General features: G+C 42.8%; 1 protein-coding gene across 1 annotated transcript in view; it reads left to right on the top strand.

Moving 5' to 3' along the window:
* The window catches only part of LOC310808671 (metabotropic glutamate receptor 4-like), a gene marked incomplete at its 5' end in the record, with an annotated part of 117,742 nt that extends 108,973 nt beyond the window's left edge, over positions 1 to 8,769 (top strand). The window contains 2 exons of the mRNA XM_083675704.1: positions 4,942 to 5,188; positions 8,685 to 8,769. Of these exons, the coding sequence (XP_083531830.1) occupies positions 4,942 to 5,188; positions 8,685 to 8,734 (297 nt within the window). The 3' untranslated portion in view covers positions 8,735 to 8,769. The remainder of the gene's footprint in view (positions 1 to 4,941; positions 5,189 to 8,684) is intronic.
* Positions 8,770 to 13,217: the final 4,448 nt, after the last annotated feature.

Below are 13,217 nucleotides of genomic sequence, written 5' to 3'. Positions count from 1 at the left end.
CACACACACACACACACACACATATATATATATATATATATACAGTTAAGTCCATATATATTTGGACTGACACAGTTTTTGTTATTTTAGTTTATTACAGTTATGTAATGAATATGGGCTTAAAGTGCAGCCTCTCAGCTTTAATTTGAGGGTATGGGTGAGGGTTGGATGAAGGGTTTAGGAATGACAGCTCATTTATGTGTAGCCCCTCTTTTTCAAGGGAGAAGAGCTGTTTCATGGACAGGTGTGGGCTATTCCTTTGTTATTTCTTTATCAATTAAGCAAGTAAAAGGTCTGAGTTGATTCCAAGTGTGGCATTTGCATTTGGAAGCTGTTGCTGTGAACGCACAACATGTGGTCAAAGGAGTTCTCAATACAAGTGCAACAGGCCATCCTTAGGCTGCAAAAACAAAAAAAGATCCATCAGAGGCATAGCGGCAACAATAGGAGTGGCAAAATCAACAGTTTGGTACATTCTAAGAAAAAAAGAACGCACTGGTGAGCTCGGCAACACAAAAAGGCTCGGACGTCCACAGAAGACAACAGTGGTGGATGATCGCAAGATCCTTCACATGGTAAACAAAAACCCCTTCACAACATCCAGCCAAGTGAAGAACACTCTCCAGGAGGTAGGCATATCATTATCCAAGTCTACCATAAAGAGAAGACTTCACAAGAGCAAATACAAAGGGTTCACCACAAGGTGCAAACCATTCATAAGCCTCAAGAATAGAAAGGCCAGATTAGACTTTGCCAAAAAAACATCTAAAAAAGCCATTCTGGAACAGCATTCTTTGGACAGATGAAACTAAGATCAACCGGTACCGGAATGAAGGGAAGAAAGTAGGAAGTATAGAGAAGGCTTGGAACTGCTCATGATCCGGAGCATACCACATAATCTATAAAACGCAGTGTGGAGGCAGTGTGATGGCATGGGCATGCATGGCTTCCAATGGCACTGGGTCACTAGCGTTTGTTGATGATGTGACAGAAGACAGAAGCAGCCAGATGAATGTGAGTGTTTAGGGATATACTGTCTGCTCAGATTCAGCCAAATTCAGCAAAGTTGATTGAACGGCGCTTCACAGTGCAGATGGACAATGACCCAAAACATACTGCGAAAGCAACCCAGGAGTTTTTTAAGGCAAATAAGTGAAATATTCTGCAATGGCCGAGTCATTCACCTGATTTCAACCCGATTGAGCATGCATTTCACTTGCTGAAGACAAAACTAAAGGCAGAAAGACCCACAAACAAACAACAACTGAAGACAGCTGCAGTAAAGGCCTGGCAAAGCATCACAAAGGAGGAAACCCAGCATTTGGTGATGTCCATGGGTTCCAGACTTCAGGCAGTCATTGCCTGCAAATGATTCTCGACAAAGTATTAAAAATTAAAATTTTATTTATGATTATGTTAATTTGTCCAATTACATTTGAGCCGCTGAAAATGGGGGACTGTAAACATGATTGCAATTCCTAAATGTTTCATACAACATTTTTGTTCAACCCCTTGAATTAAAGCTGAAAGTCTGCCCTTCAATTGTATCTCGATTGTTTCATTTCAAATCCATTGTGGTGGCATACAGAGCCAAAATTATGAAAATTGCGTCACTGTCCAAATATTTCCGGACCTAACTGTGTATATATATATATATATATATATATATATATATATATATATATATATATATATATATATATATATATGTGTGTGTGTGTGTGGCTGACTTCAAAGGGAGCTTATGCTGGCTTCCAACCATTGTAATTCACAGCAAGTAATGACAAACATCTCGGAACATTTCCATTGCAAACAAACCCAAGCCAACGGGAATAAAGAATCAAAAATCCAGTCATGACTCCAGCCCCTTACATGTTGCTGAGGACGTGGGGGATGGCTGGAATGAATATATTCACAAATGCAGAAATGACAATTCCTGGATAAAGCTAATCTTATTAATGCATTACTGTTTTCATGTTGCTATTTGGAGACGCTGCATGAGGCTTGTTGGCGGTGATATTTTGTGCCCAGTGAAAATCTCTGGCACATGCAACAATGCAGAGGAAGGATCTCATTAGAGGTATGGCTCCAGATTGGCAGGTGTGTAATTGTGCTGGCTTGTAGAAAGGAGTGGAGGGAGGGCCTGTTTCATGAGGCAATAACCGGCCCCATCTTACTAAACGGTCCCTGGCATGGCTCTTGGGTGATGAACCTGCTTGCACGCACAGAGGCAGGGATGGATTTCGGAAGGGACAGACGGCAGTGGTTCGGGCACTGTAGAGAGTATTCTATTATGTTTGATCAGGTCTGGCATGTCTGAACATAAGCAATTTGATCATCCTCTACGCGAATGCTTTCATTGCATTAGAGGTAGAGTGTATAGGGCACTCATACAGCATGTTGGCCAATATTGACCTATAAAATGAACTGCTTGATCTACAATTAATCTACAAATGTACCTCTTGTCTGCCAGACTGGAATAAATGACTGTGGATGACGACAAGCAGCTGACTGGAGCACAGATCTGATCTGATGCCTAATCACTTATGAGAGGAAGGTCTGCTCCTCCTTTAGAGACACTTTTCTCTCTCCCTCTCTCTCTCCCTCTCTCTCTCTCTCTCTCTCTCTCTCTCTCTCTCTGTCTCTCTCTCTCTCCCCCTCTCTCTCTCTCTCTTCCTCTCTTTCTCTCTCTCTCTCCCTCTCTCTCTCTCTCTGTCTCTCTCTCTCTCCCTCTCTCCCCCTCTCTCTCTCTCTCTCTCCCTCTCTCCCCCTCTCTCTCCCTCTCTCTCACTCCCTCTCTCCCTCTCTCTCTCTCTCTCTCTCTCGCTCCAGCACCATTTTCCTGCCGTGCCGACAAGGCAGATTGGCGATCCTATCAGTGTTGTCAGGGCACTTCTCGGCCGACAGAAGGCGACAGGGGTCCCGGCCCCCCTCTCGGAGTGACTCCACTCTGTACTCCAGAGGGGCAGCAATATTGTGCCAAACTCACCCAAGGCCATATGTAATCTTCTCTGGAGATTACACACTCCCCCTCCATCTCCCAGGAATGCCTGTTTGCTCTTTGCAGTGTGATTGAATACAATGCCCCCCCCATTGCTCTCATTTTGCACCCTTCTTTAAAAGCCTCATATGTACCGTTCCAGTAACAACATTCTTAATGCATCATCATGTGTCATGGTTATCAGGAAACCACACAGTATGTGTTCTTGTGCATTTTTGCCTTATGGGTAGTGCTCAGAAAAAAAGGTAAATGGGTCAAAATGTATGTAGGCTACAATAATGTGTAATGCTTGTCACAAAAAAACATGCCTTTGATTTATGTACTGTACAGTAGGCCTACGCTGAAATCAATTTATTGGTAAATGCCCAGTGGAAAATCTCCCCCCCCCCTACCCCCCAAAAAAAAAAAAAAAAAAAAAAAAAAAACATTTAGGTATGATGAAGGAACTCTTCATCCTCATAGATACAACACAAGAGCATTAATTAAAAGTACAATTATGCTGTTACAGCAAAAATATTTGGTACTGCTGCTGAAATTTAAATCTGCCAGCATCTCAATTAAAATTAAAAGTGCAAAGGCTAATTATGTGAAAGCAGCTCCACAAACAATGAATGTCACTGCCCATCACACAGAGCTACCCAGCTCTTGACATTCTCATGACGGAAGACCTCATCCTGTATGTTAGTAATTCCCTTGCCATACCACTCAGTCATTCGTGGTGTCTGCGGCTGTAACGTCAGTCTCAACCTCAGGCAAATGTGTGACTGAGAGCTGTGTTTCCAATTTACACCCCTCTCCCTTCTTCCTTCATCAGCCTGAAAATAGCTCAGCAACTCTATTCTGAAAAAGAAACAGAATTGTGTTTCAAATAAGAGGTTATACACCAGAAGGCTACTCAGTTTTGCAGTAGCATCATCCTATTCTATACAAGAGAATTACCCTTATACTATCTTCAGCTTTTATTGATTGATCATTGAAAAGAGGACTTGAGACATTACTTGGGCTTGTGTTTCTTTGTGCAAATGTTTCAACCACAGCCTGTAGGTCCAGGTTGCGGGCCTGACTGTTTTCCATTCAGAGTAGATGATGGCATGGAAAGGAATATGATGGGCTCCTGCCCCGCATTGTGGGGGCTGCGGGTGGATGTGGTACGTCAGTGCTTGAGACTTCACTCGATATATGGCTGTGAAGTGTCTTATGCGCAACTCTGAGTATAGCATGCTATCAAGAATGTAAAAATATCTACAGTACATTACACTGATGGGATTGAAGGCAATGCTTAAAAGACTTCTAATGATTGGAAAACCTCCTGGAAATCAATGTACAGTACCAAGAATGATGTATTTGGTTACTTAAGGTTCTGTGTTAACATTCACAGGATGCTAACATTCATAGGATTTATCAAGGACAAATTTTGCTTTTATGTTGCAGTGCAACTAATCCAAGATGACCTACATATGTAAATGTATATGATTAGGCATGATTTCACTCTGAGTAAGCATATGATTTAATCTATAAGGGAAAAGCAGTCATAGAGCGTTGTATTGATGCTCCAGGCAAGGAGTGTCCGTGTTCTAACCTCCCTGCCCATAGCTAGGTTTACTCTGCACAGCTGTGAATCCCAGCTGCCGTTACACAGAGATAACACACTACCCCCGTACCGCAGGCCGGGACCTGGGGGCAAGACATCTGTACTACAGTCACCCATCTGCAGGGCTCCTGTATTAGTCACATGTCATAAACAAACAAATAAACGCAACAATAAAACCACAAGCTGGTGAATAGTGGAAAGGTCACATGATAAAAGAGTATTGTATACATCATGGGAGGATTTTGACATTGATTAACAATATTTGTGGACACGCCTCTTGAACGGGATCATCACTGTCCTGGTTCATGAACGTTTCTCTCTCCCTTCATCTGTCTTCTCTCCTCAACAGATGTACATCCAGACCACGACCCTCACCATCTCTGTGAGCCTGAGTGCCTCCGTGTCCCTGGGGATGCTTTACATGCCCAAGGTCTATGTGGTGCTCTTCCACCCAGAGCAGAACGTGCCCAAGCGCAAGCGAAGCCTGAAGGCCGTGGTCACCGCAGCCACCATGTCCAACAAGTTCACCCCCAAGGGCGGCCTGAGGCCCAACGGAGAGGCCAAGTCTGAGCTGTGTGAAAGCCTGGAAACACAAGGTCAGTACAAAGGTCGCTGGGTCAGGGGTCAAGAGGTCAGGGAGTAGAGAGGTAGTATAGTAACGACACTGTTGTTATTTGTACTACTCACTCCCTGTGAGTTTAGCCCTTTAAACCAGTGAGCCATTTCAAGTCAAAAGTAGTTGGCTAAAACAACACAAAAACAATGAACTTGCTTTTATGTAAGCGTAATTGATGCCACACTTATTTTACACCTCAACAACTTTGGGAAATTAGCTGGTGTTATTTGAGGATGCAGGAAATTGCGAGTTCATTTATTTGTGCCAACCCAAGTGGCATTAAGCATTGGCTCCTACAGTAGGACAAAACAGAGCAGCGTGAATAATCTTGTTGGATCAATGCTTCAAGGCTTCAGATTCAGGTGTCACAGAGTTGAGCTTATTAACTGTACGGCCTCCAGCGTTTTTATTGATTTAACAGCAGGGAGAACTAATCCAACATTTCAGTATGTTTCCCTACAGTACATTAGTTGCTACAGTACTGTACCTGCTACCTTGGTCTGAATAGATTAAGCAAATGCCGTGATAGAAAAACATGTATTCATAAACAGAGATACATACATTTCTGATGAATAAATAGTTACTCTAATTATCCCAATACATCTTTTAAACAGCGATAGACTTTATGGGTAGTCACTATGTCACTATGTCTAAGATATCACTAGCAAATACTCCCATCACCTGTTGGGAACAGGATGAGAACCTGTCTGGAGACTGGCACCAGGTCCCTCTATCATTGTCATTTGAACATCTAGTACCACTTCGTCTGAATGCTTAAGATAAAAGACGTGTCAAGGTGTCTCTTTTTAGTGTTTATGTCCACTCACGATATGGAAATGTCAGGGAGACAAGGAGAGAGAGGGAAGTTATAGATTGCCTTGACGTAGGGTAAGGGTTGGACAGAGGTGGGCAATCGTACCCTTCTAGGACCGTGTGGGTGCAGGGTTGTGTTCCAGCTGAGCAGCAATACACCTGAGTTAACCAATCAAAGTCATGACTGATGTCTACAATTAGCGAATTAGTAATATTACATGTTTTACTGGGTTATGGCTCGATGGCAGGGAAAATAGTCTGCAATAATGAAAAGTTTACAATAATCATGGTGACAGCCAACAGTAACTATAAGGTCTCGTGACAGTGGTTTTCAGCCAAAAAACTAATGATATGCGCATTTGCGTTAACATTTTTCAGTGGTTTGCAAGCTATTTGGGCTCATTGTCTCACAGCAGACTCTGTCTGCACTGATCTGTCTGGTATCTCGCAAATTGTGACTTGGATAAAATGTGCTGTCATATTGTTACCTTGGTTACAGTGTGTAGACTAACTGAAGTAAATCTTGTTTTTCTCCAGCGAATGTCTTAGTTACATGACCTTGAAACTAGCAAATGACATTTAAATTATGTCAATTAACATGAAAATTAGCATAGAATGACTTGGTCTACATTTGATACACGCTGTGATAGCTGTCAGCCTGTCAGGAGAGCAGGCAAGCAAAGTGCAACTCTTGTCGGTAAACGTGAGTTGACTTCAGAATTACGATGGCAGCCATATATCTGCCACAACTATTTTATTGCTCAGCTGGATCCCAGACTGACCCTCATAGGACATGATCCACCCCTGTCAAAGGGAATGGACAAGATGATGTCAGCAACGAGTGATCTGCAAATTCTAGCCCGTTTCCACAGTTTGAACTCTGACCCCACTGACCTGGGCCCAGGGACTAACAGCTGCTCTTTGTGCTTATGTGTCAGACTGTGGAGAGGGAGGGGAGCCCTGTGAGGGACTTTAGACACCCAGGTAACGGAGAGACCATCAGCTCGCCTCTCTGCTCTGTTTGACCACTTTTCTCCTGTTACTTTGTGCTAATGTTCACTTGGAACCCATGCCTGCCTCAGTTATGCACAACACATCACGGCTGCCCTTGGCTATGGTATACTAACACCTCCAATAGTAACAGACAGTCCTCACATCATATACACACCCCTGACCCACAGACATTAATTCCGCTAGACAATGTTGGCGTGTTGTACGGTAAATGGCCGATGATCGCGGTACAGCCTGATGGGCGCTGATGTGGTGAAATGTCACCCCTCTGCCTGAACGGGGGGGACAAGTGAGAGCTGCGGGTTCCCCTGTAATTTGTTTCTCACGTTGACAAACGGAGGAATTTGTGGTAATGGGACATACAACAACAATAAGTGGGGAGAGGGAAAGACAGATGGGACTGCCAGCTCCAATTCTTTCTGGACCATATATTCTTTATCTGGGTCTCACAGCGCATAAATATTTAAATAAGGTTCATTTGTCAATGCTGCTGTAGGAGGCGTTCTGAGTGAAATGGAGAGCGGGTCCCTCTCCTCTCCGCGTCCCTTGCCTCTCGTCTCTGCGCCCCCCATCCCCCCTCTGCGCCCCCCCTCTCGTCTCTGCGCCCCCCATCCAGGCTGTCAGCAGTCGCCCGCTCTGATTTAGCCGCTCTGACTCACCCAATCAGCGAAGGCTGCTGTGGACAAGATTGGCAGATGGATATGGTGATTAAACCACAGAGCGAGCGGGCTGATGACGGTTTTATTTAGAGAGGACACACTCTGTCATACACACACGCACACCATCATTCACTTAAACACACACAGACACACACACACACACAAACACACGCACACCATCATTCACTTAAACACACACAGACACAGACACAGACACAGACAGACAGACAGACAGACAGACAGACACACACACATGCACACCATCATTCACTTAAACACACACAGACACAGACAGAGACAGAGACAGACAGACAGACAGACAGACAGACAGACAGACAGACAGACAGACAGACACACACACACGCACGCACGCACGCGCGCGCACACACACACACACACACAAACAAACACATACCTGTCTCTCCACAGGTGGATGGAAAGACGGGAGGGACATGATAATGATCAGTCAGGCTCACTACTAGGGCACAGCCAACGCCCACGTCGTCCTCCAGTGGTTAATCAATGACCATGATTAGCATCCTATTTAGAACTTCCAGATCAATTATCTTTAATAGTTCTATTTCTATTAACTTGGTGACACTGCTGCATGCTTTGCTTGGTGCACAGAGAGAGATCACAGATCTCTGCATGTAGTTCTTGAGGCCTTGCATTTGAATGAGTAATGTTGCATCACATACTGTATTGTATGTCCAGTGATGAGCAGACAGCTTCGATCAATACTTTAACAGGAATGCCTCCTCACTTTAGGCCAGGCTGCAATGACTGGACATACATGGTTTTAAGCTGGTAATGAAATAGCCTAACCCTAACCCTAACCCTAACCTCCTGACAGATGGGTAAATTAGGCTTTATTGAACATCACCCACATGTTATTCTCTCTTTCATTTCTGTCTTTCTTTCTTTCTTTCTTTCTTTCTTTCTTTCTTTCTTTCTCTCTTTCTCTCTTTCTTCCTCTCACTGTTCCATTCACAGCGTTGGCCTCCAAGCAGACCTACATCAGCTACAGTAACCATGCCATCTAAGCCCCTCCCCCTGGAAGCTGACCAAGGACATGTCCATGGAGGGAACATCAGAACTGGTGCATCACAATGCAAGAGCAAAGGGAAATGAGGGAGGGGGGGAATTATTATAGAATGGATGTCACAATTTTTCAAGAGGACAAGGCAAGGCTACAAAAGCAGTGGGGAGGGTTCCTTTTGGGGGGTGGGGAGGTGGGGGGCGTCAAGATATGACAGTAAAGTTCCCCCTACCCACCCCCCCACCCCTCCTGTGACCTGTCAGAGACATCAGGCAGTCGCGTTTCCAAATTAAGGCAGAGAGAATGACGTGGAGCTTGTGTTTTCCTTCTGGAGTTTAGAGCCCGCTTTCCTCCACTGATGTCCTCTCTGAAGCTGACTATAAAACCTCTTCTGAAAGAGTGAATTTATTTTTCTCTCTGTGCGCAGTGTTGTATAATGTGCTGTTATTTCAACCCCCGCCCCCCCCCCCCCCCCCTTCCTCTCTGTCCTTTCTGATGAGTGAGGAGCTCATCAATAGCAGAGTGCTGTAAAAACTAAACTGTCTGACTTTTAAATGCAGTACGTTAAATCTTTGTTGAAGGCAAATGACACAACATATCATCCCTCAGGCTATTCAAGACTTATGGTAAATTGTCATTATTTTTGTTATATACAGTACATCAAGGTGGTAATTATGAAATTGAGATTAAAAAAAAAAAAAGAAGCAAAAACTCTTCAACAAACCTGACCATTCAGTGTAACAGCATGGATTATATAAATTGTTCCTAGACACCATACAGTATGGCGGGTTATTCCAGTTCTCTTTTGCAATCATCTGCCATAATGACGACACCATATGACACCATCTCTACGGTTCTTGTGTACAGTCCCAGAGCATGCCTGTGGGAGCATTGTGTGTACTGTGCTGTGTTGTCAACGTCTATGGAATGCACCATGTGTGGGATTGTGGTTTCAACAAGTTACAGTGGTGTCATCATTTTTGGTCCATTAAATACTGGATACCCCTTTTGCAGATCGTGGCAAAGAATAACTCCCAAAAACATAGGAATCGAGATGTTATTAAGCTCTTGTGTACCACCTGAACAATACAGTATGTCCTCCACTCACTGCCTAATTGTTAGTGAATATCATCGAAAGCTCAAGACTACACCCCATAGACAGCTTGAGTGCACTACCACACTGCTTACAGTATGTCCCTACGTCTTCAGTCTTACGAGTGAGAGGATTCATGTTTCTTTCCTTTGACTTCATCTCTACCTTCAGTTCTCAGTTGTTGAAATCTAAAGTCCTACCCTAACCTGGGATGGATTAGGGGCCTGACATGCATAAAACAGATTGTTCCATACAGCTACATACAGTAAGATCTATGCAGTGGTTGTGTAGAAGTACACTCTGGAGCATCAGTGCTGTCCTGCCTGCTGCTGTTTTCTTGGTTGCATTGTTTTTGGTTTCTGTGTGCCGTGTGCCTGTGATTTCAGTAATTGTTTTTGTTTTCTTTCATGTTATCCAGAGCTAGTCACTTTGCATAAGGACATTAGGCTACCCTCGAGCAGTAGCAATGTCCCTGCAAACAGGATGAAGGGGAAACACACTACAAAAAAAACAAACAAACAGATCTGTCATCGCCATCTGTCTGTTTCTCCGACGTTTGTTAGTCATGTTGTTGTTGTCAAATTACACCGTTACCTTGATTCAAGAAGTAGCCACTGTTAATGTCACGGTACCACTGCAAATGTAACACCTACATGTGGCAACTGGCAACAGAACAGATTGGCTAGACGCTGCATCTAAGACATTTATTTCATGTTTTTGAAAAAGAGCCATTGGAGAAATGATACAATAGGCTCCAGAAGGAAAAACGAGCGAAAGGGAAGATTATAAATAGGATTTCAAAGAGGGGACAAACCTTTCTGTTTAATTTATGATTCTCAGCTCTCTGCTTCAAACAAAAATCCAAGATGTTGCAGCAAAATGAAATGTTGTTTTTTTCATCCTTTAAGATAAAGTAATGTGGGATTGTTTGTGTTTGTGACCTTGATGATTTACTTGCTTTGTTGCCATCCTTCCATCTCATTTTTTCCAACACTTTGTCTGTGTTGCAAAATAGAGTATGTAAGTGCTGACCGAAATTAAATGGCAAGTTAATGTACGTTATTAAAAATGGATTGATCATGTCTGCTTTATGTACTGACCTATTAAAACAAAAGAAAACTAAAAAAGAAAATGACCAGTGCCTGGATATTTATTAATTATCTATAGAAAACATGAAAATGTGTAGAGCATGTTCATTTTTATACAAGATATTTCTAATAAAAAAAATTGTTTTGCTAATAAATGTGTTGATCGTGTTATTTCTTTCGGTGTTTCATTTTTTGAGGAACAAGACATCCATTTGATGGCACCTACAGTACAGTGATGTCTCTTTGGAAACCAAACATTTGTATTCCTGATACACAGAATTAAATACAGTGTGGAGCAAGAGGTCTGTTATTGTAGCCTACAGTTGTGTAGCCAGTTGGAACAGATCATCATTATAAGTGCTCTCTGTCTACAGAACAAGTACACACGTCACTGGGAGGAGAACCAACACGCTTAGCAGCTGTATCTACCCTGCAGCGTTCAGGACAGCAAACGTTACATGCTAGTGCCAAACACAAGCTCTGAGCTTCTGTCAAGGGACAGAAATACATAAAACCCTACAACCATTAAAAACTTTAATTTATTTTTTTTATTTTATAGGATATAATGAAATGTGCAATGGATTAGTATTGTATGAAGTTTCACCATGCTTGCACGCACGCACGCACGCACACACACACACACACACACACACACACACACACACACACACACACACACACACAAACACTTGCTCACACTTACGTGTACAGTAGACAAAGAAACAGAAGGAACACACAATGTAGCAGAAATTTGTCTCAGTAAACAAATGATTCAGCAAGTGCTGCTATTCAGATGCTAGTGATGATTACAAGAGGAAACGTAAAGATTACACCAGCTCTGTTATTTTGTACCATTGTTCTCATTGGACAATTATTTTTGATAATTGCTTGTTTGGCAGAGAAACTGAGCTCAGAAACCATAGGATAATTCTAGATAGTTACATACAGTAGAGAAGTAGATCCACCCCCTTTCCAGCCTAGTCTTCCCTCACCTGCTCCTGCTGTGTCATTTTCCTGTCCGAACTGACACTTTCCTCTTCAGATCATTTAATGTGTTCGGTGATAACCATACATTTTTAGAAGACGAAGAAAGATGACAGCCTTGCACCATAGATATAGGTTATTCTCGAGTGCTAAACAGCAGCTACAGTACAGTAAGTGGAAGATGTGTTATTCTACATATATATATATATTATAGATATACATTGATAACTCTTTATTTTAATTGAACAAGAGTAAACTAGTGATGCTGAGTCTTACTGTACAGTCAATATGATATAGAGTGCAATTATGACCAATATACACGGTGCATTTTCATCTGTGCTGTGTAGTTTTGTGTGGGTGAGTGTTATTCTGTACAGTGCGTCCTTGCACAAAATAAATCCGATTATATATTCAGTACATTTCATATGAAATACAAAAACTGTCAAAACTCAATCCATCATCTTCAATCCAGTTTGTCCTTGTCGGTATTACGGAAACACAAAGGGGAATTGCACTGTAGTGTGCCAAAACGTGAGAAAAAAAGGTCCTTGGTGATGTAAAAATATTTAATTTTTCCACATGATTTAGAAAGATTGAATTTCCACATTCAAATCAGGCATCGTTTCACATCCACCTGGCCTGAGGCCAGACCTGTGTGCTCCTGCATCCTCCATGCAAGGATCCTAACATTTTACCTCGTGATCTCAACTGCTGAATCATAAAAACCTATGCAGGCTGCCAGAGGAAAATGTTGACAGGGAGATTGCAAGAATGAGAGTAATGGGTGTTACCATCTGTCAGCGATCGAAGACTGAACAAGTTTGAGGATTTACTGGTAGTGTAGATCTTGTCAAGGTCAGGGGATAAGGCTTTGGTACATGGTGAATAGGAGGCATATTTACAGCTCTGTGATCTTTTGACCACTTTCCAGGAACTGTAATGAAACACGCGCACAAATCAAAGATCTGTCATACAGCACAGCGTGACATCACATGTTTCACTCAGCGACCCAGGGATGTATAGAATCATGAAAGAGTAAAAGAGCATTGGATTAAACCCTGGTGTACCGACCCCCCCTACGCGCCTCAGCCTTACAAGAAGTGGGAGATAGGATTTTTTATAGGATGGTCCAGGTAAAAGGTAGTAACCCTAACTCTAACCCTAACCTAACCCTAACCCTAACCCTAACCCTAACCCTAACCTGACCCTAACCCTAAACCCTAACTCTAACCCTAACCCTAACCTAACCCTAACCCTAACCATAAACCCTAACCCTAACCCTAACCTAACCCTAAACCTAATCCTAACCCTAAACCCTAACC

This window comes from Argentina silus, assembly GCF_951799395.1.
Source record: "Argentina silus genome assembly, chromosome: 8".
Taxonomy (NCBI): Eukaryota; Metazoa; Chordata; class Actinopteri; order Argentiniformes; family Argentinidae; genus Argentina; species Argentina silus.
This window is presented reverse-complemented; position numbering and strand designations above follow the sequence as displayed.